Source organism: Camponotus vicinus, unplaced genomic scaffold (assembly GCF_025532165.1).
Source record: "Camponotus vicinus isolate PSW18456_S1 unplaced genomic scaffold, iyCamVici1.0 SCAF_6, whole genome shotgun sequence".
NCBI lineage: Eukaryota > Metazoa > Arthropoda > Insecta > Hymenoptera > Formicidae > Camponotus > Camponotus vicinus.
Window position 1 is genome coordinate 7,189,231 of NW_028141978.1, and position 26,053 is coordinate 7,215,283.

Consider the following 26,053-nt stretch of genomic DNA (forward strand, 5'->3'; position numbering starts at 1 on the left):
TATGAAATATTCGCAATGACATCCTGTATGCTATAATAAAGTATTAAAAATATAAATAAGAGAGATACGTTGAACAATGTATTTCAGAAGATATTAAGTTCCACTCATGTTTAAAGATATTCATACATAATTAAAACTCAAAAAATATGTAGAAAAGTTTAAACAAAATTTTTTCAAATATTCGTTGTATTTCTCTTCTTCTGAATTTTTTGAGTTGCTTTGAATATTTAATTTTAACTGAAACTTATCTATGATTTACAAAAGTTATCTCATATTATGTAAAAGCAATTTTACGATTCTAAACATAAAGGTCCTAATAAATATTGGTAAATTGAAGTTGAAAATTTCGCTGTAGTATAATATAGATTGTCTTGTACGATACAGAATTTAATTATTTAATTACGAGTCATAAGTAATTTATCACGCTTATATCATCAGATTAATTATTTTCGTCTTTACATCAACATATACATATACAATGGTTAAAGAATAATAGGAAGAACTTTAATCGAATTCTGCGAAATTTTCTAGCTGAACGTACATACATATACAGTATTCGCAATTAAAAGGTTAAGTCAAGGCGTTTGTCATCCCATTAGATCAGCAATAGGTCACAAGCCACGTTATGAATTCATTCCCGAACTCAAAGATCTTTTCAGGACCGGGCATATGAGATAGCCAAGTATAGATATCGTGGGCCGAAACGGAAAAGAGCAAAAGAATCAAGCAGCGAGTTGAAAGTAAGCAGAAGCGAGCGAGATCGAGGCAGAAATGTGAGAAGCGGTGTAGGAGGAAGACAAAGAGAGAAGAAAAGATGAAGAACAAGGAAGGAGATAAGGTAGGTAGGTAGGTAGGTAGGTAGGTGAGCAGATAGAGTCCAAGAAGGGCGAAGAGAAGACTAAAAGAGGGGCCCCTCCCGGTGGCTCGATCGGCGAGGAGGGTCGGGGCCCCCTTGCACGATCCTGGCCGCTAGGACGGGTGGGTAAATGGGTATATAAGCGGGGCCCCGGCGATTCCATCTCGACACACGACCCAACCTTCATCCCGATCGCCAACGGTCCTTCGCAAACGAGCGTAATCTGCACGCGCGCGAAAAACAGAGAAAGGGAAGACAGAACCCCCCGCGTTATTTCGTTCTCCGATCGATCGCGCCAATCGATAGTTCGCGCGAACCGGTGAGAGCCGACCCGGGAGACAAGAGCAAGAGAAGCCGAAGAAGAGCAAAGGAAGCCGTGCCCGACGCCAACTCGTCTGGCAAGAGTTACTCGCTTACGGAGAAGAGAAAAAGACGTGAGTACACAATCTTCATTCTCTTTTGTAGAGTTTTGCAACCCTCGAGTAAAGAAACTCCGTCTCGCGACAGAGAGAATTAATCTTTCGAAGGAGACGCGACAAGTCATCGTTTGTCGGCCACCACGGATTACTCGAGCCGACAATCTCGAACTGTTTGTCGATCGATCAAATTTCTTCGTTAAGTCATAAGCGACATAATCTTGAAACTTCGGACATCGCCCGAAGCGTGAAACGCGGATTGCGATTTGTTTCCAGTAATCGATTCAATTAATTATCAAGTGACATTTTTTCCCATTTTTGACATTTCATCAATTAATTATTAAATTTTATATGAAGCTGAATCTAAAATTCAATATTACATATTATAGTTTAATTCCGAAATATGAATAATGTGATAAACTTCATAATAATCGTTCGATGACATCTCCAGTCCAGGTGACATGTGCGATTGTCAGACGCGGTTAATTAACTCGGATTGATTATTAATTTTGTGCGCAAGAGACTTTTCTCGAGGCTACGCTTCTTTCGCAATATGTGTAGGACTTGATAACGAGTCACCGTGTTGCGGTTTTACCGCGACAGTAATAGACAGTTTTGAAAGTGGAACGCGACAATGCTATTATCCACGTTCACACTGGTATTCATTCATTCAATTAATCGAGATATAGGGAATGCGATTTTTCGAAGTAACGCCTCTATAAAATTTCTTCCTCTTTGCTAATAAACATGATTACAATTCTCTAAGCGTTAAATTGTTTTTGTATTTTAAAAATGATTAAAAAGAGATCGCTTAGAACATATCTATTATTTGTAATCGATAATTTTAATCCATAAATAGAAGGAGAAAAAAAAGTCTTCCATATTAATTGCAGTATATTTAAATATATATGACTTTTACTAATTTATATTAAAATCTTTTGACTGCAACATGTACAGAGAATTTTGTTAAAATTATAAAAAACAAAATAAAAATGCATCATGAAATTGCACGCCCAAATTTATTATTTTTATATTAACTTGTATAAGTATAAATTAATTGCAACAAATTTCAATTGATTATTCGCTTTTATGTTTCTTCTCTGCGAGACAAATGTATGTCTCACGCAATTCCCGTTGGATACATATGACATTCATATCTAAAAAAAAGTCCATAAGAAAAGAAATTAATTCACGAACATCTTTTATTCGTCAGAAAATGCAGTGTTAAGAGGTCAAAACGTGCGTCAAAGCGCTACGTCGTTGCTGTATACATAATTTGTAGATTTCTTAAGCAGCAACCGCGTTTGCGTAATTTTGCGACCCCCTCTTACAACGCGCTTTCCGACCCTTAATTAGCCAGCCTAATCTGTCAATCTACAAATTACCTGCGCCGCAACGTCAACCCGAGGTCGCCAACCGGCGGCCATTTTCTTGAATAGCTTCTTTGTTTTTTACAATCGACGAATACACTGCAAAATCTCTATTCTTAATTAATAAGGTTTTCCTCGTGCAATCATAAAATAGATTATATAGATTTAAATTAGACAAAGAGAACGTATCTCGCGATTCTACATTTCGTGAATTTAGATTGAACCAACGAATTCGCGGCTTTAGTTTAGACGAACGAACACCGTTCTTTCAATACACCACAATTAGAAACCACGAGAATGAAAGGCGAGAAGAAAGGGAAAGAGAGAGGGAGAGAAAAAGAAAAGAATAGAAGGCTATAATCATTGACGTTGAAGCACTTAATGGCGTGCGCGACTTCTTTGTAAGCGTGGTACCATCATTACATCTTTGATGATCTTGATGAGGTAATCGGCGTCCATCATCTTTCACAGGCATTTCCTGCATCTATCGACCTGGCCGACGAATACTTATTTGTATTCGTGGCGCGATCAACAATGCGTCGCCTTCCTCTTCGAAAAATTTCGTCGATTCTTTCTCTCTCTTCTTCTTCTCCTTTCTTTCTTCGGAGATTGCGTGGAACGGAAGAGATTACGTCGAATACGAAATCACTGGTCTCGCCACGCGAGACGAACACGCGTCCGTCATACGCTCTTCCGTGACGTCGTGTAGGAAATAATTAACGTACGTGTGTTGCACGGATAATAAGGCGACAGGTATAGTACTTGAATTGGCTCGCAATTAAATTTATTGCGACGACGCGCCACATCGCCGTACATCCGGTGTAATTATATTCGTCGCGGACACTTTTATACATAAATATTTGAAGGATTGAATCTTAACTGTTGCACAAGAGTCTCTATTTCTTTGTCAAAACCCTCGATTATTACGTATGCAAATAAAAATCATAATTAAAAAAATATTTCCGATATATATCTTCTGAATAACCGACGCGAATGCAATTTTTCGCCCCAAAAGTGAGGGGGAGCAATCGATTCGCTTTCTATCATCAAGGTGATTTCGGCGATATTGGCAATATTGGCAACGCGGTTACGAAAAGACGGCCGGCTTCGCAAGAATGTGGCAGTTGCAGCCAGTTGCAATTGCGTCGCCAAACGCGAACTCGCGCCGAGCCCACCGTAAAAATTGGATCGTTTTGCCGCCCGTTCACTGTCCTCCGTTACTACGCCTCGTTGTTCCTGTCTTTGTCGCCGTCTTTCCCTCTCGATTCTACCGCGCCGACAACGCATTCCGGTTTGCCGCAACTCCACAGTTTCCACGAGGCGTACGACAAGCGCAATCTCCGCTTTCAGAGAGCGAATAAGCGAATCTCGCAGAAATCTTCATTATTTAATTTATGACTTGAGAATAATTTATAAACCTCGTGAATTTTTTAATTAATTAAAAATTTTCCTTTTACGATTCGTGCCAATTTTTTGCATATCATTAAAAATTGATTTCAAGATTATTTTTATAATTTTTCATCGATATATTCAAAGAGGTTCATAATTAAACACAAAAATAAAATTAAATATCTTTGGCGAGATGCCTTTCCATTGAATTTGTTGCTGAAACGATCGATGATAGTCGTGCAGAATAGGCTAGACTGCAAAAGTGATTGCTTTTGTTACAATGATTACGGTTAACTCATTAATGATCGCCAATCCAATCGCAACAATCCGATGACCGTAAATACCGTGTCGTTTGTCTCCAATTTCATGTGTATACACCTACTCGCAAGTGTAGACTAGTCTAGTGTTTAATTCGCAATATATTTGACGATCGTTTCGGCGACGCAAAGATGGAACTCGCATCACGAAATGTCAATTTACTCTATTTTCGCATAAAGTATAAACGTTTCAAATCTAAATTCACCATTCGAGAGTAAATTTAGACAATATTATATACAAATGCAAATCTAATATTTGAGTTGAAGTAGAGTTTACTCGAGTATAATTTCATTTTCAATTGTCTGTTTATCTTTAATATTTTATTTACCCTATACAATAAAAGTCGATGCGAAAAAGGCTATAGTTTGTTCTCCATATTATAATACGGAGTGAGAAACCGAACGTACACGGAGAAATCGTACGCGCGAACATAACGAGCGTGAGGGGCGCGCATCCTGTCATTAGTTCCATAACGTTCGCCTTATTTGGTGCATTCGGTTCAATGTCACTCGTCCCTCTCCTTCCTGCCGATTCTCTCGCGGTAGCCCTGATGTAAAATGTCCATCGGTAACGTGCCCGTTTCTCCCCGCACCCCATATTCCGGCTCTTCTTCCCATTAACGCGATTATAGCTGTTGTCCTTTTGTCTCGCGATCCACGATCGAGGTCCATTCATGCGTTTGTCCCATTCAAACGAGCTGTCACGATGACAGCTCGTCTTCATGTCCGTTCATCTAACTGAAAGATTGCGCGTCTCAATATTTTCTCACAGTGTAGGTCTGAGCGAGCATTATTAGATATAAAAGAATCGATCGTTAGAAAAAAAAGATTATAATATTCACGGTTATTTTTAATTTCAATTGTTATATAATAACATATAATTATATAATTAGGAGAGGGAAAATAACTTTTATAATTTTTATCATAAAAAAAATTATAAAACGCGTTAATTTCGTAACTTTAAATAATATACATATCATAAATAAAGTGAGTTAATATAGATATTAAAAGTCACATACGTAATCATTTAATGATTTTTGTTTGCACGTATCTCGAATCATAAATTTAGTTAAAAAAGGATAATCTTAAGTTTAACGATTATTCTCTTTCCTTTATCACGCAATAATTATATTTCAAAATATTTCGAGAAATCGTCAAAAATTATAAGAAAAAATTTGCTTTAATAGAACTTTGATTTTAATAAATTTAATTCAACAAAATTATCTCAATCTTACAAATATATTATTAATTTTTATTTAATCAAATTCAATAATTTTTTGCAGATATCACGATGATAAAATTCGCCGTGGCAACGATGGTATGCCTCTTGGGGCTGAAGATGATCGCCGCCATGCCAGTGGCCGATCACCACGAGGGCCACGTACCGCTGCCGGTCGTGCCTCTCGAGACTATCGAGGAGAAGGCCCCGACGGAGCCTGCTTTGAAAACGGTGGATGTACCTGCGGAATCTGCGATAGCTAACCAGCCAGCGCCAGCATCGGCCGAACCGGCCGCGGTCGACGCGCCTGCTGCGAAGAGCAGCGAGGAAATTCAGCCAGCCGAGGCGAAGAAAGACGAACCGGCACAGCCAGAGCAGCCGAAAGCCGAGGAAGCTCAGGCACAACCCAAGTCATCCGAAGAGCAAATCGAATCCGCAGAAAAAGAGGAGCCGAAAGTGTTGGCCACTGCCGAGGCCGAGAAAAAGCAGGAGGAGGAATCCTTGAAAGAGGCCGCTTCCGAGGCCCAGGAATCGGTGCAGCCTGCGCCGCAGCCCGCGCAGCAATCGGCCGAGAATCCAGCCGAGAAGAAAGCAGTGAGTTCTTTTATAACTTTTAATGATCAAATAGTTTATTTTGATCCAACGAGAATTGTCTCGTTTTTCTGATCGCTTTTTACACCAAGATAAATTTCATATTCTGATCTTACATTAATGTTACGTTTTCTAGGAGGAACAAATAGCCAGTGAAGCCAAGAATGCGGAACCAGCGGAACCCGCGGCCGAGGAGCCTGCGATTGCGGCCATCGAGAAGCGTGCCGACGATGCCATTGCCAAGGAAGAACCGAAAGAGGAACAGAAGGAAGAACCAGTGACGCAGTCAATCCCGAAGAAAGAGGAGCCGGAAATTCCCGCGCCCGCTGCTACCGAGGAGAAAAAGATCGAGGTAGCTGAACAGCCGAAAGAAGCTATACTCCACTCGCTCGCCCACGCCAAGGTCGACGAGAAGCCCGATCGAGTAACCCGCGAGGCTGAAGAAGTCGCCGCGCCTGCCTCCGCAGCTGCCCCGGCCGCCCCCGCTGTTCCCGCCCAGGAAGCCCAGGAATCGGCCCAGCCACAGGAGAAATCCGCACCTGCCGAAGCACCCGAGCAGATAACTACAGCGAATGTTGCACCCTCATCGTCCGAAGAACCGAAACTCGCCAAAAGGAGCGAGAATGTCGAGAAAAGCGAGCAAGTAGAGGCGGTTCCTGCCGAACAATCAGCTGTCAAAGCTCAGACACCGAGCGAGGAAAAGATAGCCGAGGAGAAGGAGCCTGAAAAAGAAGCGAAGAGCGCTGAGGCCCCGGTCCAACAAGTGGAGGCGGCCAGTGAACAACAGCCGGCGCAGCCTCAGGAGTCCAGTCAGATTAAGCGAGACACAGTGGAAGCAGTCGAGCAGCCTCAGGCCAAGTCGGAGATTTCTGCTAACGAGTCGCAACCGACCCAACAGCCTGCTCAACAGCCACAGGAAGGCGCCAAAGAGGCGAAGGAACGTTCCAACGAATCCTCCGAAGAAAAGCCCAGCGAGGAGACCAAGAGCAGCGAGGAATCCTCCGAGGAACAAAAGGAAAACAAGTCCAAGGCTCCCGAATTGCTCCCGAAACCCGAGCAATAAATTTTAGCGCGAGGAGGGTTTGACGAGTAACCTCAGCAGCGCGGCAGCAATAATAGCAGCAGCAGCAGCACCATCTCGAGGAATAGGAGGATTGCTCCTCTTAAGGACCGGGTCGAGCTCATGCATTGACGTTTCTCCGAGACCCATGCACGAGTTCGTCGCGATGCAACAGTGAAAGCAAGCGACAGAGAGAATGCATGTGTGTGTGTATGTGTATCTGAAAACGAGCAAGAGCGCAAGAATGCAAACGTCGAAATGTCAGAATAAGAAGCATGTAACGATGAGCCCAGAAAATGTGAAAGTATCGCACAGTGTGAATGAGAGAAAGAAAGAGAGAGAGAACGAGAAAGCGCGAAAGAACGACCCCACCAACCCGATCAATCTTTCTAGGGTAGGGTCCGATCTTCACGGCGCATTACGATCTCGGTAGCGCATCTCCGGGGACACGGGACGATCGCGTGTTGCCGGATACTATCGGCGGCATCAGCGAACGACACTCGTATCGATTGATATTTAATCGATACGCACGTGATCGACGCTCGATCTCGATAATTCTGATAGCAGACGGAGAACACACGATGATCCTTTTTCCCTCAGCTCCGGAATGCGGCTCGGCCTGGGTCCGAGCAGTATTCCTGTTTGTCCTGGCGGACAAACCGCAATCTGTCCGCGAGGACGAACTCAGGGCCTCTCCCCAATCGATATCTCTCATTTCCTTATGAAATCCCTTATATCCCATCTGAAAATGACACGCACCTCTATACATCCCCATTCCGATAAACTATATAGTAAGTAGCTCGACTCTGTCTTCTTTTTAGAGATTACATGTGTCATTATTATTATTATTATTATTACGATTTAGTACCAATACTACTATTATTATTAATATTATTATTTGTATTATTGCTATCATCATCGTTATAATAATAATTATTATTATTACTATGAAATCCCGATGGTCTCATATTTCATTGCTATTTACTAATCACTTATAATTGTTCGAGTTGGATCACACTGTATTTTATCGTGCGAAACTTATTAGAATAGAATTGAGAGAAAGATATCTCTATAACAATAGGTCACGATCAATTCTTATATACACGCACTATCTTTCGGTTCATTTAAATATCTCTACTTTATCGAAACATTTTATAGAGAGTAAATAATTTTTGAGTAAATAATTTCCCTACGATTTATCGCATCTATTAAGATCTATTAAGATGTATAAGATGTTGCAAAAATATTATATTAAATATTATACTAATATGCAGATTTTTAAGTAAAAGTAAGGATCTTTTTTGAAAATCGTATAATTATATATATACTTATATATATAAAATTTTGTGTTCTTCAATAGTTTCACTGTACTAACGTACATTTACTATATACGTATCATATAGTAACATATATCTAAAAAAAATTAATGTAAATGTCTTTTAAAATTTTTAGATTTTAATTATTTCACAGTTTGCGTCTATTGACACATAGCCTTGTTCAACAAGCATACTTTGACAAGGGCTATTGTTAGATATCGGAAGATATATGAAATATATTCCGTGAATGATATATTTGCAAAGAAATCAATATGTATGTATAAGCCTCGAGAAATACACGAGGAGTAAACTCGCCGATAAATTCCACAATTTGCGCAGCTCACAAATCTGCGTTACGACATGTGGTTGCCACGATAAGACGTAGTAGCGTGTGATCTGTCAATCGCAACGTGTCGCGCTTCAGCATCGTAGAAACGACGAGGACCCGACACGCGGTAATAAGTTGATAACAAGTGAGTCACAAAGTAACACTTACGTTCTCTCAATAGCGTGTGCAGAATATATGTATATATATTGCATGTGTGTGTACCCACAGTGTTAGATATGATAATCGGGGGCTTCCGCCAGCCGATAAACAACTTCTCTCAACATGAAATAACAGGGTACGCACCGAGCATGCACCGCCAACGGATTGAGTAAAATGATGATGCCCTTTCCCCTTAGCTTACGACCCTTAACTGTTTATCCTGCCTACAAATCGTTTACGTACGCAACAAGATCTAATCCCACGACATTTCAGGATCTCACGTTCGTGGCCTATCTACTCAAAAGTTCAGTTTCTCATAAAATAATAGGATTCGCGAATTTTTATCAAACACATACTTGCAAAATATATAGATGATAAAATGAGATTCTTGCGAGTAAAAATTATAAACGTGTGGAATTATTAATTACGAAAATGTTTATATTAAATTTTCAGAAGAATTCAATCGATAGCAATATTTATCGTTTTCAGACAAATAAAGAAATTAGTTTGTATTGATTAAGTGGATTGTATGCATATCACAAATTAAGTTATAAAATTGAAAGAAAAAAAAGAAAATATTTATATTTTGTGATATTTTCGGAAAGATAATCGGAAAAATAATTAAAACATCTGTTCATCGCTGACTTAGAATTGAGGAATTGTAAAGATTTTTATGACGCATTTATAGTGCAGCAAACTCCGGCAAAGAGATCCGTCTGTCAAAAGACAGGTAAATTCACAGATTTACGCTGTCATAGCCAACACCTACCTTTCTATTCTCGTGCTAATGCAGCTCCATAACGAATCGACCATCGATGGAGAATGCACTTGCACAAGATTCCCAGAGGAGTCTCGCAATTGTTCGCGAATGTCGCATCCACATGCGGCACGCCGACATTTCTCATCAATGCAGCAAATTAATCAAAGGGCGAGCGAGCAGCGCACGATGATGCACCAGGTGTAAACAACGATGCGATTTATAAGGTGAGCGGACCCGGCGAAATGTCAAGGCGTGAAAGAGAAAGAGAAAGAGTTTTGCAACACGCGACGCAATGCGAGATTATTTTGTTTCATTGTATGGTCCCCTGTGTACTTCGCGCATTTAACATCAAACGCGACTATTCGATTCTCGTGTGGAACTTCGAAATAAATCTCGAATTAAACAGCGAAGACTGACGTCCAAGCTGCTTGGTTTGTCTTATTTAAAAGCACGCGTGTTTCTTCACTATTAAATAAATTGCGACTTTTCCATCTTAAATATTATTATGTAGTAATTAATCGTTGCAGTTAATAAGTTTTATTAACAATTAAGATAAATTTGCATGAAATAAAGTCAGAATCGAATAGTGCAAATTAATTTCTACGTTTTCTTTTTTAGAGACTTAGTCTTTTTAAATTTAATGAATGTTATAAAAAAATAATCCTATGAGAAGCGAAGGATAATTTTGGATATCAGTAACTGTACTTGTAGGAGAAACGCAGTCAACTGCCTCCGTGGCGCAATCGGCTAGCGCGTTCGGCTGTTAACCGAAAGGTTGGTGGTTCGAGCCCACCCGGGGGCGTTTTTTTTTGCAATTGCTGAATACTAACGTGATGATCATATTTGTATAGTTAAAGTTGGCGTTATAAAATTCCAGATATGTATATCTAAGTATCAATACAAACTAATTTTATGATTTTATGAACTTGAACACAATAAATATAAAAGCAAAAAATAATTATGTCGACTGTATATTTTAAAATAAATGTAATAAAAAATAATTATTACTAAATTAAATAATTATTAATGTAATTTTTAGTAAAACGAGAAAAAAAAATTGGCTTTTGACCCCGACGTGATTTGAACACGCAACCTTCTGATCTGGAGTCAGACGCGCTACCGTTGCGCCACGGAGTCCTGTGATGATGTGCGCTTCTAATACAATGTTACTCTAGTGCATACTCTTAGTAAAGTATCATAATGAAAATGTCGAGTTACAGTCATATAGCAAAATATATAATTTATACTTAAAATTTATTTCATACCTCATTTGTAAGTAAAAAACAGGCTAAGACACCCAGTGACCACCAATCGATCTCTTGTCCATAATATTCTTTTCTTAAGATTTCAGGTGCTGAAAAGATAATTTGCATAAAAATATAATGGATATAAATATACAATATTTAAAATTATTAATCTTTTTTTTTTAACAAATTGCATGTAAGAAAACTCGCGAGTATACTTTTATATCTTTAATCTGAAATTTTCTTACCCATATAGAGGGGTGTCCCACATAATGTATTTGTACGTTCTGTGCGTTGCAACCATTTGGCAAAACCAAAATCAATTATCACAGCATGGCCATCTTCATCAAGCAAAACGTTTGTTGTTTTCAGATCTCTGTGTACTATGCCAGCATTGTGTAGAAAATCTATACATGATATATACATGTTTTTAAATATATAGATGTTAATAATGCAGTAGCAATAATGTGTCATTGAAATTATTCTTACCTATAGCTAAAGCAATTTCAGCTACATATATCCTAACTACTTCTTCGGGTAAACAACCAAACTCCTCGACTAGTGAAAGTAATTCTCCCCCAGAAATGTAATCCATCACTGTAACATTATTTATTTTTGTCAATTTATCTTAGTTTGTACTTAAATAATTATGTTAAAACTTCAATGCTAGTAATAGAAATATGTACGTACATATATACAAAGTTTTTCTGCTTTGCCATCTGTGGATAGAATTCACTATGAAAGGATGATGTCCAATCATTCTTTGTATCGCTACCTAAGTATAAAATATCAAATTTCTCAAATGGCATATTTATCAAAGTAATTCCTATTTTAGACATGTATACGTACCTCTTCTTTGGCTTGCTTGACACAATTTTCTGCTATTATCTTGGCTTTGCTAATGACTTTCAGTGCAAAGACTTGACCAGTCTCTTGCTTCTGTACTTTATATACTTTTCCATAAGTGCCTTTGGCTATTATATCTAAGAAAGTGTATCCTGTCTTCATGGGTATCTCTTTAATTGAGAATTCTGGGAGGAAGATTGACTGAAAGCGTGGAACTGGCCATACTGTTTTGGAAGATGCATAAATATCATGTAGATTGCCATTGGTCCAACTGAAAATAACAAGTACAAATTTAGTTTGATTACTCAGCCATAATATTTAAGATAAAAATCTATTATTAAAGATGAATTATTATCTAACATATTAAATATATTCACCTTCTGTGAGAAGCACGAGATAATGATCTTTGTTCCCCATTAGAAGCCTGTGTTGTTGTGACGCAGCTTCCGCTAAGTAAATTGCTAAGGCTATACTGTAAATTAATAATATCATTATCGTTAGCACATGAGACACGTATATTTAACTATAATATAGTGCGTATATGTATATATATTTAACTATAATATATAGCAAAAGAAATATATATATGATAGAGAAAATACATTTTTAATGACATATAAATAATTTTGTTACAGGTTAGGAATATATATTTGGAGAAACACACCTGACTATCATACTGCTGATAATTATGATAGTTTTCCTTGGCGTTAGAATTGCCCATCCAGTGCTCCAAATGATCGATTCTCTCAAACGAACGGGTGACAATTCGAAAACAGCGCTTTTAGAAACGTCATTTTGCTGTCAAATTATTTGAAGTTCAAATATCGGATATATCGCTAATTCATTTGTATACATGTTACATTCTCGTCATTAACATGCAATGATGCATACAAAATTGCAACAATCGCTGTCGCGAGTTTATTTTAATGATTAAAATTAACAATTATAAGTTTCGGAAAATTAAATTACTATATTAAAATTATTCGATAGATAAATAGCAAATAAAAAATTGTAAATTTCTTACAATGATCGTAAATAAACAAAACACCATTTTATGATGAATAATTACACATCATGGAAGGATTTCGCACGCAAAGATACGCGGATTGCTCGCAATTTTTGCAAAATCGACAGAGACGTATATGACAAAATTATAAAATAAACATACGTTACCTTAGATAAGAATTCACGGGACGCACTTAGAAGTCTTGTTAAGGGTATGTCTTATTGCGAAGAAAAAAAACAGCGTACGTATCTCACGAGCAATAAGTGCGCGCCATTTGAATTTATACAAGGACGTCGAAATTCAAACAGTAGATGACGTCGCGTGAAATATGATTGGCTGTCCGATATCGCACCGACAGCGCCATCTCCCGAACGGGAAAATAAATTGCCGAGTGTCGAGCGGGTAACCCTCCGTCGATCCCTGATCGATCGGTAGGATTCCGTATGTTATCGTACTCGCGCGATGCCGTGACATCAGCGTGTTCGCGACCACCATCCGTCCACGTGACACTAGCTGCTGCTGCTGCTGCTCCGATTCGTGCGTGTGGAGTGTGTGGTGCGGGACCAACCGAACGATTGATCCCGCGCGGGTGTCAAAAAATTGTTGGTCTCCATAGGCACGATTTTGTATGCCATCCGCGATCGCGACAGTCCTCAGTCCGAGAGATACGTGCATGTTAGTCCGCGTTTGGCGCGCGATCTAACTATGATCAAATTATTCTCGTTGAAGCAGGCGAAAAAAGATGGCGAGTCACCCAAGGCTGGCACCCAGAAGAAGGCGTCCGCGGCGCAGCTGAGAATCACAAAAGGTTCGGGATTGTTTAGCGACGCGTCCACGCCGCTACGTCTCTCATCTCTGGCGTTCCTTTTTCAGACATAAACGAACTCAATCTTCCAAAAACATGCGGTACGGAATTTCCGGATCCCGATGATCTGTTAAGCTTTAAGTTAATCATCTGTCCGGATGAAGTGAGTACACGTGTATTGTCCGGAGCGTTTCGGAGATTCCTTACGATATTGGATCGAATACTGACTCTTGCCTTCTCAAAACTATAAATGATTCATTTGTGACACCAACAATTGAATTGACAATTCTTGTCAAGATTGATGGTGATTCTCCTTAATCAATGATATGTCTCAATCAATTGATTGTTTCAGGGGTTTTATAGAGGTGGTAGATTTGTGTTTAGTTTCAAAGTCGGACCCAATTATCCGCACGAACCACCAAAAGTGAAATGCGAAACTCAAGTTTATCATCCTAATATTGACCTGGATGGTAATGTGTGCCTCAATATTTTGAGAGAGGATTGGAAGCCTGTACTCACGATCAATTCCATTGTCTATGGTCTCCAGTATCTTTTCCTAGTATGTTTTTTTCCATTAATATATCTTGCAAATTGCAATATACTTTATATATGCGAAGTATATCTCTATTATTTATATGTCATATTAAAACTTATATTACACATACACATACATATACAAATACAATGTAAATTTATAAGTTTCTTTTAAAATATAAAGATATAATTTCTTATTTTTAGCATGATCTCATGTATCCATATTTTTATATATATATAGTTATATTTATATATATATATATATATATGTATAGTTATATCTTGAAAGAAACTTTACACATAAAATTCATACATACACACACATGTGTGTGTGTGAGTTTTTTTTAAGATCATATGTTATAATAATATAATCTTTTATTTTTAGTATGATAATATTTTTAATATCTTTAATTGTTGTTAATTACTTTACATTAATTATTTTACATTCAAATTGATAAATAAATGTAATAACAGGAACCAAATCCTGAGGATCCATTAAATAAAGATGCTGCTGAGGTTCTACAGAACAATAGAAGGGCATTTGAACAAAATGTAGCAAAAGCAATGCGGGGTGGTTATGTAGGATCATATTATTTCGAACGATGTCTCAAGTGATACAGTGCCTCGCCATCAATGCTGTACATGCTTCACCAAGGACTCCCTGTAGGTGAAAAAATCCTAAAATATGGAATGGATGCAGAACTACACGGTGTCCTCATTGTCATTTGTGTGACAACATTAACATATTTACTTTCCTTATGTCTTGCCAGGCCTATATACATTTAATCGGACGAATACTTTCTGTTAATAAACCTAAAGTGAAACGGATGCATCATTCATTTTGCTTTCAATAATTATCAAAATGTTTATCGGCCATGGCATTATTTTAGTGAATTTGAAGTGCAGTGTTGAAGGGATTGTAAAAATATAGTTTGACATTTGGCAGATAATAGATGATAGATGTTACAATGCAAAATATTTAATTGTATTAGATACACACAGTAATTCTGAAGCTCCAAAATTCGGAATTTTCCAGATCCTAAATTTTTAACTCCATTTTGTGTTTTTATAGGTATCTTAATTTATAAAAAATATTTATTTTCCGAATATATATAGCTTCTATTTTCATTATAGCTTTTTTTTCACTGCAGCATCTATCAAAATCTGCTCCTCATTTAAATATATGTACAAGTAATTTAACTTATGTATTGACTGAGAGTGGAATATAAGGCTGTTACGGAACTGGAAATGTTTTGTTTGGATTTCCACAAGCAGTATATTTTATTATCCAAAAAAAAAATTGGATTGAATCTTTTTCTTACATAAAAATGAGGATCAATGTTTTTATTAAAACAAATTTGAATTTATTTCACACAAAGAGAGGAAGATTGATTTTCTTTGCCCTATATATAAGTACAAATTTTATAGCAATTGCTAACATTTATGAGATACAATACAATTATGAAATTTTTTATGCTACAAAATTTATTTTATTATTATACTTTATCATTACTAGAAACATTGGAAAGTGTATTTTGAATGTCACGCTTGTACAGTCTATGTAAAATAATTGAGCATATCTCAATGTAATTTTAAAAAATTGTGATACATGCAAGAATCACAGAAACAACAAAGTGTGTTAAAATTGCTACCAATTCTTCTCTTTCTCCTGTCTGTTGTATTGATGTATAAATCAAAATATTTAGCTAATATCATATATATCCTTCTAATGAATCTATTATACATTTTTTGGAGTTCACAATAGTAACTAATTGCTGAAAGTCAGAAGAATAGATTACTATAGGACAGAAGAGCTATATTTATACAAAAAATTCTTTTTACATATATCGAAATTAATAGTAGATTTGCTATCTTTTTTCAAAATTTTTTATTTTGAAAAAAATCAATGATTTACAATTGTGAATTCCAAATTATTGCACGCGATTGCGTATATTTTATTGTTTACTAAATATATTTGGATTAAATAAATGTAAAAGAGAAAGCTAAATGCTTAAATTCACAAATATATTGTAAACTCCAGAAATAAAGGTTTTGGATAAATAAATAAATGACAAATATACAATATCAATATACATACATACATACACACACATATATATATGTATGTATGCATGTATATATATATATATATATATATATATATATATATATATATATATATAGAAACTACATCTTCAGTTTAATAGCGAAGTTTCTACAAACTTCCGTGTATTAAAGCATCAGTATATCAGTTGTATCTTACCTCTTATCGATTTATACAATATGAAGACTTAAGCGTATATGTGATTTTGTCGTAAAATTCATTGCTGCTACATGATTATTTATAATAATCATTATATAAAAATTGCGAGAGAATGTGTGCAGTAAATATTCATTACAAAGAAGATGCGATTCATATCCTATAAAGAGCAAAGGAACATTTTTTTCGTCTTCTCTATCAGTTATTATTAATTTATTATACTTTAGTACACAGTATACTTATAGAACTTATAAACTAGAGAAGTGTCCTGGCCTCACTCCGACCTACAGCTTACTCTGCTGTATTCTTTAATTTAGGTCCCGTCTGCATTAAACATCTCAAGGCACTTTTTTAAATATTCTTTGAGAAAAATTGACTTAATCAATTAACTTTTTCTCATTACATGCACAAAGATTTTAATCAATAATAACAAATAATAGTTCAATCACAATATGTAGAGTGATGGCATCTTTATTGAGCGCGTCGTATCATTCATAAAGTAAATACGATAAGATTAGAAATTGGTTACACTTTATATATATTTCTAGATATAAACGCTGCAAGAAATCAATAATAGCTGTAATCCAAGTAAAATTAAAAGCAGAGTACTGCAAAATAAAATTGGTAAAGATACAAGGAATGCACAATTTAAGTATTATTGTTAGAAAAATGATTCTTTTTAATATATCTTGTGTATATCTACAGAACCTTTTTATTTATAATTTAAACATCTCTTAGTAAACAATTCAATTTTACTGCATAATATATAATCAGCCATGTAACTTTCTGATATTTACAATTTAAAATCATCTTTTGTTACATAAAATATTTCCAGCCTTTTAAAATTTAAAAAACAGAGACACATGCACTTTATGTATAGTATAAATATTTTAAAAATATTGAGTATTATAAACATACATTTTTCTCTATTTTTTATCCTATTTTATATTGTTAAATTTGAACACTAATATTTATTATGAACAAATAAAATCTAATCATGTACAGCAATTCTATGCTTGGAGCATATTAAGAGATTGTAAAGTTAGTTTGTTTTGATTTTCAATAAGAATATTTTCTTATTGAATCCTATATATTAAATTCTTTATAAAATTGCAGCTAAAATTTTATTGAAGTTATTAAATAACGATAATTCTCTATATGTTTTATATATATATGCGATTTTTTGAACATACTGATTATTAACATAATCTACTACATATTCTTGTTATATCTTTGCATGCACCCTGTATATAGGATCTTTATATAGGACCAAGAAATCAGAAAAAAAATTTATATTACATGTAATTAAAATTATTGCACATTTCTTGCAGTTTTATGTGTGAAACAGCTAAGATCACATATTCGGCAAAGAAAATAAAAGTCTGATATATATATATATATATATATATATATATATATATATATATATAATATTATTAAATATTATATAAATATATATTAAATACATATATATATATATATATATATATATATATATATATATATATATATATAAGTATAAATATATATCATGTACATATATCATGTATATTTATATATGAATATATAAATGTATACAGATTATGTATTTAATATATATTTATATAATATTTAATAATATTTATAAATGTGTATATTTTTTTCTCAACAAAATGTTGATGAAAAACATGTAGTTTCACTAATCCAATAATATTTTAGTAAAAAATTTGAAAATATAGATCATGACTTGTACTCTGAAGCAATATGTAATTGATGCATGTATTTTCTTGCATCCTGATATAAAAAGCACTTGTGCAGTAATCATTTCATTAACCACAGCACAGAACACCTCTTCTTTGTACGCCTTTATCATTTTGGGCTCTGATATTTATAGTTTATTTCTGGTTGGAGTTTGTTTTATATAATTACAATACACACTTCATGTGAAAAAAAAGCTATATTTTTAAATTTATTTATGTTCTCTTAATCCCTTTTAAATGGTGTACTGTAATTATATTCCATAAGATCTATGATTGCAAAGACTTTGTTACATAGTTATAGAATCTATTTAAATTGTTTTTGCTAAGCCAGACAGCTAAGAGCCAATTTGATGCAGCACCATCTTTCAGGATATATCAGATAAAATATGTGATGTAAAATTATCTTTTCCAAAATAAAGTAAGCTGTGCTGGGATTTACATAAAGTAATAGCTGTGCACAGAATGTGTGGCTATATATATATATATAATAAAATGTACATTTAAACAAAAACTTGAAAAAACAGTATTTATTTAAAAATCTAAATTACTTTTATCTATATTTTGCTGATAGGTAACATAATTTTGAGATTATTTTTTTTAATCTTGACAATTTACACTTTCTTTTTTGCTGTAGAATAGTAATTCGCAAGTAGATCTAAAAATGTATTGCATAACATTTTACTGAATTAATTAATCATTTATAATATCAAATATAGTTTATACACATACCCAAAGTTTTTTGATATATTTATACCAACAATTTTTAACACAATATCTATATAATTATATAACCTAGGCGATTTTGTTTTTCTAAAACAATTTTAGACTAAGACATGCGATTTGAAGCTATTAAATATACATTTTATATACGAAGAGTATGTATCTAGCAAGCCATGCTAGAATCTTTTGCAACTCAAAAATTTACTTCAAAATAAAATATATATAATAATTTAATATTATGAATATGTTGATTATTATGAGTAATAATTTATGAAACAATAATTACATCAAGAATTTTCAAGAAAATATAGCTTGCTGGATATAATACTTCGATTGAGTCAAATCATATGAGTAAAATTTATAGTATAATTTGTATAAAAGAGAATGTACATACATATTTTTCTTTTGTATGACCATAACATTTCTTCTGTCTTATAACCACTACAAGGCAAATTTGCTGTCTCGACTAATGAAACAACAGTATGCACAAGACTGATCTCATGGAGATAAAGTGTTAATGTCATTGTATTAAAGTAAGACTTTGTTGAATTGCTTTAGTAATGTACAATTAGTTTACACAAAAATAGGAAATATGAAATGCGTAATGTTTTAGAAATAATCATATAGTAATGATTGCTACAAATGGCTGTTCCAGATTTTGTATAATTTGTTTACTTACTTAATCTAAAATTCAAATGTGATTACAAGTCTTTATCGACTTAAAGGTGTTCCACCAAAATTAAATGAGGTGGGCACAGTCTGTGAGTGAAAGGCATAACCTAAAAAATTTAAAAAAACATTTTTCATGAATTTAAATAAATAAAAAAATATACAGAGAAATAACATTCACTATAATTTTTATTTATGTAGCAAGCAATTATCTTTCTCAATTATAATTATTAAATAAATTATTGAAAATAGAAATAAATTTACCTCCGCTCTGTTCGATTCTTTTACTCTCTAAAGCTGCTTTACGCTGATCTGCCAACAGGATAATTTCTTGTAGAGCCTTTTCTTGTTCAGGACTTAAGAGACTCGTTAACGCTCTGTACCAGGTCATGTCGGTTCTTTCAATATCTAATTCAGAATTTTAAAAAATATATAAAAAAAGATTATAGTTGATATTTTTTATATAAAATTAATTTTATAAAAATTATTCTACAAATATTTACTTTGTATAACTTCTTTGAAAACTACATATTCATCTTGATTGGAATCGTCAGAATCTAGGGGCGTAATGTAGCTTTCGAGAGCGGTTTCTTCGTTGCCGTCATATTCTGAATCATCATCATCAACATCGGATCTGTGATCACCATGACCATCTTGTATAGTTGCATTAACATTAAAACCATGTTGAGTGGACGCTCGCGTTATTTTGTCCTGTAGTTTCTCGAGATATTCTTGATTAGCATCGTCTATTTCATCCTCATCAGAAGACAAAACTTCTGAAAATTATCGAATTAGTCAATTTAGTTAGCTTTTTTTATATTATAATAAATTAGTAGATATTTAATCGTAAATTAGTAGTATCAGAAATTAAAAATTATATATAGATACTTAATATATATTAAACAAATTCTCTCTCTCTGTCTCCCCTACCTTCATCAATATCGCTTTCTTCTTCATCATTCTCGTCATCGTCTTCATCTGCGACTTTAGCAGCATATGCTCTCTTCAGACCCTCGAATAATAGGATTAAGGATGGTATTATTTGTGTCGCGCATTCGTTCACAGCGGCTGGTCGCGCAGGACCCATGCTGATTAAGGTACACAATCCAAGAACGCACAATTTACGATCGTGTAAACTGTAAGGAAATATGACACATCTCATTCTTCCAAGCTGTAGAAGTAAATCTAAATCTAAAATTTTATATATCTTATAATCTTTTTTTTTTAAATTTTATGCGTTCTAAAAAATATATACCCCAAGAAACAATCTGTATCATTGATCCATTGTTTGATAAAACGCGAAGCGAGTGGTTCTGCCGATTGATCAAAGTTTCCTTGCAATCTGTCCATTGTTTGCAGACACAGTGCAGGATTGTAATATAAAGCAGCGATAACTACTTGAAGACACATCGTTCGCAGTTCTGAGGTTTTAACTTCGCGCATTAGACGCTCTAACACTAATTGTACGAGTGATGGTATACACTAAAATTGAGTCAATTATTCATATCACATTTCATAAATTAATAATTACGTTTATTTGCATGTAATTTCTAGTTTTTGACATTGTAACATTACCTGATCTATATGTCCTTTACATTGCAAAATTATGACTTCTAGCAGTTTGGCAGCATGACATTCAGGATCTTCACCACCTTCACTAGTCAAAACCTATGATATAGACAATAATGTCATATTTAGAAAGTAATTGTATTGACTTGGATTTTTTTATAGAGAAAATCCTTTTGAAGTACATACAGCTTTACACATATTGAACATAGCCAAAATATGATTTTCATTCGATAAAAACGCTTGAGTATCGACAGTAATGTAATTATGCAGCGCAGGCATCATATCAGTGAAATAATCGAAACCATCCTTTTGGAAAAGCTGATACATGAGCTCCAGAACTTTCCACATGTCTTCAGATATACTTTTGCCCGTCAAGTCGTAAACAAGCGATAACGCTTCTTCGTAAAATTCTAACAATGGGAAAACAAAAATATTATTAAAATATTAAGAAACTGTGACTATTTTTTCTCTCTATTAAAAAAATAAAATTTATCTATATATAGTATAATAATGAACGTTATCTATATTAAAAGTCAAAAATAAAATCAAATAATTCCATTGCAAAAAACTTAATTAAAGTTTAACACTAATTGAAGACGAATAAACCGAAATATTTCAAAATATCATCAAACAAATATCAATGTTATTTTTTAATCGCAATATCAATTTTAAATATTAATAAAAATTTTAATATACGAAAAAAAAAACATACCCATTACACTTTGTCCAAAGATATGAGCTACTACTTGGAGAACAATTGGTTCGAGTTGTGACATAATTTGAGGATGCTCTTCCATTACTGTTAAAACTGTTTCTATTGTATTCAAGAGGCCCATTGCTGTTATCGCCTTCTCGTCACTACCTTCATCTGTTTCGAGCACTTGGCTAAATGTAGCAGCCTGAAAAAAAAGATGTAACATGATATTCTACTTTATACATTCTTTAACAAGATTATACATTATCAAGTTTTTTACCAAGTGTTGACAAATTTCTACAGCGATTGGCATTAGTTGTTCAGTATATGTACAGACAATCTTTTGCATAACACTTGTCAAATCATCATTTTCCGTTTGCCTTATAATAGTCAATAATTCGAGCGTAATTTGTTTTATTAACGGTTCGATATACTTTTGAGCCTTAGTCTGCGCCGCAAGCATCATTTGAAGTGCTATGGCTGCTTCAACTTTAACAGGCAAATCTTGATCATTAAGGAGAGCATTTGTAATCAGTCTAATTGCCTCGACTAAAATTTGTTCTGATTTAAATCTAATTTCTGAAAAATAATGCATCACCCAACAAGCCTGAAAATATAATTAATACAATTGTCACTATCATATCGCGTTTGTATTACATAATAGTGATAATTTTACATTTATCATTTTACTTACTCTTGCTCGCATATGGCCATGAGGACTATTAAATTCGGGAAATACATATTGCAATAACATCTTATCCATTTGTTCTTTATAAATTTTCTTCTTCAATAAAACATCAGCCAAACTTCCAATCTATATAAAATTTCATATATTACATTAATATATATATATATATATATATATATATATATATATATATATATATATATATAACAAAAATTGTATAGAGTATCCATAAAAAATCTAAGGAACACAAATATTTTTCTATAAACATACCATATGTAATGCACCATCTTTTTGTCTTGGATCTGCATTTGGACTAGTTAAAACTTCTAGACAAAATTGCATGGTTTTTTGAAGCATATCTTTTCGTTTTCTACATGCTGAATGCAATAAAGTTTGTGCTGCTGTTACGGGCGAAACAAAATCCTCGAAAATATCTGAAAGCAAACTAATAAATATGCAAAGTTCTCTAAAATGGTTAAATTAAATGCTGTTTAACTCGATTTTACCGAATTTTACTCTGATGTATTCATAAGGATCAGTGTTCCACAGTTCCTCATCGGCGGCGGAATATGAGAGGATAGGGAATAAAACATCACGTATAATTTCAAACATATGAGGCTTCAAAAATTTCCAAGAGAATGCGTGACTCACGCTGAAATTTCAAAAGATTGTTATTATCACGTTAATCCTCCATGGCAAAACGTAACCGTTTATCAATTCTTACCCCTGATTAATATAATTAATTGATTGCTGTACTACTCTAGGAGAGACATAGATTTTCCTACGATACTGATCCAAGATTTTTAAAAGAACTTCGAGAATACCAGCACTGAATGTTTGTAAATACCATTCAGCAAATTCTTGATATTCTTTGGTGACATTTCCTGGACTACCATATCTATAATTAGAATGTAATATCAGAATATAAACGTTTCTTCTTATTTTTAACATTTGAACTTCATTATATAATGAACTTATATAATTACCTTTCAAACATTCTATGTAAAATATGTAACGCCCATTTTTTACATTTCCACCAAGGCAGTTCCGCGCGTTCGTCATCATCAAGATCTGCATTATTGATCTCTGGTGGTACTGGTCTGTCAGCTATTTGTCTTACTACATCCATCCATTGTGAAAATACTTCTCTTGAAATAAGGTCAAGGGGAAGTGTGTACTGCAGAGAGAATAAAACACACATGTCATCAAAAATTTCAAAATATTCTAACAAATATTTTTTCTTATATCTTGATATTTCCTACATACCTGGGTGAGAGCGAAGAAAATTTTTAGTATCTGTTTCTGAAGTAGGACAGATTGTTCGGATGAATCAGGCAATAAGCGTAATATCAATTGATAGATCATAGGGAATAACAAGTTCATTGCTTCATTTAATGGTCCCCTCTCTTCTGCTTTCTTGTACCTAGTTATCAAAGTAGGGGACATATAAAACATATACTGCATGGGACATATGTACTATATATTAAAACATTGAAAGTTTACAGTTAAATATACATACTCAAAATTTTTAACAAGCTGATACAGTGCAAGGAGAACACCAGGCCAACACGAAGCATCTGGATTTTGAAGGTATATCGTAATTTTGTCCACTATTTGTGTCCATCTCCCAGGAAAGTCATATTTAACTATATTACTGATGCATACCGCTAATTGTACTCTAAATATATAATGCAGGACAAAATATATATTATTACAATTACAATATGTATATATATTCTTAGTTAATGATGTAAATGGAACATAATAACTTGCCTAATTATTTCTGGAGCATGTACCACTGCATCTACTATGGCATCGCGTATCATTGCACGATCTTGTTCATGAATGCTAAATTCTATGGGTCCACTATCGGCCTCTTTATCAGCCCAATTTGAAGTAATTAAATTTTTTAAGTAAATTACACCTATAAGATAAGAAAATATCGTGTATATAATTTAAGTTTTATTTTCAATATTGTACATAGCGCAAAAAAATTACAAATTGTTATTTACCAGCCTGTCTAACGGGTACATCAACTTCATTTGACATTACTACCTGTAGCAGCGTTGGAGCGAAACCAATGATTTTGTGAATCTGAAAAATTCAATACCATTATATCCACTCATATGCTGCATGATTAAAATATTATTGCTACAACATTCTACAGGCTTGTAACAAATTTCAGAATATATAAGTATATGTACAGCATATATGTTTAAATACTAAATATATAAAAATAACATACATACAGTGACATACATGATATGAATGAGGAAATTACAAGCTATCGAAAAATTTCGTTCGATGATGTAGTGGATTAGTACGCAATTCAATACACGTTCGCGAGTACAAGTATAATTGCGGGAACTTTATTTTATTATTTTCTTGCTCCGAAAGATAAAATGTCCCTGAGATTATCCTTTTGGACGCGAGCACATCGTACAAAAGAGATTAACGAACAAAAATACGGGTCTCAGTATCACTCGACGAAACCGAGCGAATCCATCTCAAACGCGAATACTCCGAAAATGAAACAAGCATGAATCATCTTCCTCGCGGTTTCTCCAATTTCTTTCATCGATGGCCAAACTTCGAATCGATAAGAATTGGCGTCTGTAAAAAAGAAAAAAAAAACAGAAAAGAGAATCCGGGAATGATTTTAGCGGCGAAAGATACATCCTCGACGAGGATGTATCTTCTCATCTATTACGTGCATGAGATATCCTGGTACGAGGATAAAGCGCGAGCCACATGTTCCCTCAAGGAGCCCCGAGACCTTCCTCCCCCTCCACCCGCTCTCGCCACCCTGTCGCGAATCGAGGAGCACGTTTTCGCTCGTGATCACGGTCCTCCCGTGATTTTCACGCATACCTGATTAAGCTGTCCCTCCGCCTCCTTTTGCTGCGCGGGGTCGATCGTCGCCCGCAGCAGCTCCGTGAGCTTTCGCGCATCCATCGCTCCGGGCCGCCTCAGCTCTCACCGTATTAATTAGACGCTTGAATTTTTGCGACCGATACCTCGTATTTGACCCGGCGCATTCACCTCAATGCTGCTCCTTGCCTGCCCGTGCGATCACGTGACAACATGGCGGCACAGATCAGCTTTGAATGGTCGCATCCGGTCGGAGAGCAGAGCGTGTCAGATGCCATCTACGATCATGTGTCGAATATTACATGGGTGCATCCAGAAGCCCAACCGCTCACTGAGCGGTTAAGTAGCAATTGAATGTGATTGGTTTCTATCTTCGAATTCACCAATCACATTCGAGTGCTACTTAGCCGCTCAGTGAGCGGTTGTGCTTCTGGATGCACCCAATTGGCCGCATTCAGCGGACTCAACCGCTAAGTAACAATCGAACGTGATTGGTTTCTAGTTTCAGTTCCGGCCAATCAGCGTCCAATTACATCGGAAAATCTAGTAATGGCTGCGTTCAGCAGAAAAAGCTGCTTTGCAACTGTTGTAAAATTCGTGAGCCTGATTGGTGTATGCTCTTAATTT

At 34.8% G+C, this 26,053-nt stretch overlaps 4 protein-coding genes, 1 long non-coding RNA gene and 2 other non-coding genes across 7 annotated transcripts in view; 3 read left to right on the forward strand and 4 right to left on the reverse strand.

The window, feature by feature from the left end:
• S6kl (ribosomal protein S6 kinase like) overlaps nt 1-13,178 on the reverse strand; it is a 45,199-nt gene extending 32,021 nt beyond the window's left edge. Inside the window, exons 1-8 of the mRNA XM_083101944.1 lie at nt 13,045-13,178; nt 12,536-12,669; nt 12,249-12,343; nt 11,875-12,142; nt 11,716-11,800; nt 11,515-11,622; nt 11,274-11,432; nt 11,047-11,135 (exon numbers count right to left, since the gene is read on the reverse strand). Coding sequence (XP_082958070.1) covers nt 11,047-11,135; nt 11,274-11,432; nt 11,515-11,622; nt 11,716-11,800; nt 11,875-12,142; nt 12,249-12,343; nt 12,536-12,592 — 861 coding nt within the window. The 5' untranslated portion in view covers nt 12,593-12,669; nt 13,045-13,178. The remainder of the gene's footprint in view (nt 1-11,046; nt 11,136-11,273; nt 11,433-11,514; nt 11,623-11,715; nt 11,801-11,874; nt 12,143-12,248; nt 12,344-12,535; nt 12,670-13,044) is intronic.
• On the forward strand, nt 1,155-8,171 carry Bnb (bangles and beads). Its single transcript, XM_083101943.1, has 3 exons — nt 1,155-1,290; nt 5,632-6,161; nt 6,295-8,171. The coding sequence occupies exons 2-3, from the start codon at nt 5,640-5,642 to the stop codon at nt 7,219-7,221; spliced, it is 1,449 nt and encodes a 482-aa protein (XP_082958069.1). The 5' UTR covers nt 1,155-1,290; nt 5,632-5,639; the 3' UTR covers nt 7,222-8,171.
• Nucleotides 4,145-11,038, reverse strand: LOC145972902 (uncharacterized). The gene is made up of 2 exons (XR_014439309.1): nt 9,791-11,038; nt 4,145-5,086 (listed from the first exon to the last, which is right to left on the reverse strand). It is a non-coding gene; the product is annotated as an uncharacterized LOC145972902 (long non-coding RNA).
• On the forward strand, nt 10,510-10,583 carry Trnan-guu (transfer RNA asparagine (anticodon GUU)). The gene has a single exon. It is a non-coding gene; the product is annotated as a tRNA-Asn (tRNA).
• Nucleotides 10,847-10,918, reverse strand: Trnaw-cca (transfer RNA tryptophan (anticodon CCA)). The gene has a single exon. It is a non-coding gene; the product is annotated as a tRNA-Trp (tRNA).
• Nucleotides 13,179-13,370: 192 nt separating the features above from the next.
• Nucleotides 13,371-15,465, forward strand: Ubce2m (NEDD8-conjugating enzyme UbcE2M). The gene is made up of 4 exons (XM_083101945.1): nt 13,371-13,685; nt 13,751-13,845; nt 14,035-14,241; nt 14,691-15,465. Exons 1-4 carry the CDS (start codon nt 13,583-13,585, stop codon nt 14,829-14,831), a joined length of 546 nt encoding a protein of 181 aa, XP_082958071.1. The 5' UTR covers nt 13,371-13,582; the 3' UTR covers nt 14,832-15,465.
• Nucleotides 15,466-18,928: 3,463 nt separating this feature from the next.
• On the reverse strand, nt 18,929-25,655 carry Msk (importin-7 msk). Its single transcript, XM_083101964.1, has 19 exons — nt 25,427-25,655; nt 24,568-24,649; nt 24,329-24,479; nt 24,075-24,233; nt 23,822-23,978; nt 23,542-23,732; nt 23,280-23,453; nt 23,062-23,207; nt 22,826-22,989; nt 22,562-22,681; nt 22,148-22,474; nt 21,886-22,072; nt 21,360-21,583; nt 21,180-21,272; nt 20,860-21,086; nt 20,535-20,740; nt 20,108-20,380; nt 19,869-20,012; nt 18,929-19,714 (listed from the first exon to the last, which is right to left on the reverse strand). Exons 1-19 carry the CDS (start codon nt 25,508-25,510, stop codon nt 19,647-19,649), a joined length of 3,177 nt encoding a protein of 1,058 aa, XP_082958090.1. The 5' UTR covers nt 25,511-25,655; the 3' UTR covers nt 18,929-19,646.
• Between the last annotated feature and the right edge of the window lie 398 nt (nt 25,656-26,053).

Bases quoted from the DNA above. Each gene is read 5' to 3' on its own strand.
- Bnb (XM_083101943.1), top strand. From the start codon at position 5,640: ATGATAAAATTCGCCGTGGCAACGATGGTATGCCTCTTGGGGCTGAAG. The intron at 6,162-6,294 runs GTGAGTTCTTTT...TACGTTTTCTAG, and splicing joins ATCCAGCCGAGAAGAAAGCA to GAGGAACAAATAGCCAGTGA.
- Ubce2m (XM_083101945.1), top strand. From the start codon at position 13,583: ATGATCAAATTATTCTCGTTGAAGCAGGCGAAAAAAGATGGCGAGTCA. The intron at 13,686-13,750 runs GTTCGGGATTGT...TTCCTTTTTCAG, and splicing joins GCAGCTGAGAATCACAAAAG to ACATAAACGAACTCAATCTT. The intron at 13,846-14,034 runs GTGAGTACACGT...TGATTGTTTCAG, and splicing joins TAATCATCTGTCCGGATGAA to GGGTTTTATAGAGGTGGTAG.
- Msk (XM_083101964.1), bottom strand. From the start codon at position 25,510: ATGGATGCGCGAAAGCTCACGGAGCTGCTGCGGGCGACGATCGACCCC. The intron at 24,480-24,567 runs GTAAATAACAAT...CTTATCTTATAG, and splicing joins TGTACCCGTTAGACAGGCTG to GTGTAATTTACTTAAAAAAT. The intron at 22,682-22,825 runs GTATGTTTATAG...AATTTTATATAG, and splicing joins AAGATGGTGCATTACATATG to ATTGGAAGTTTGGCTGATGT.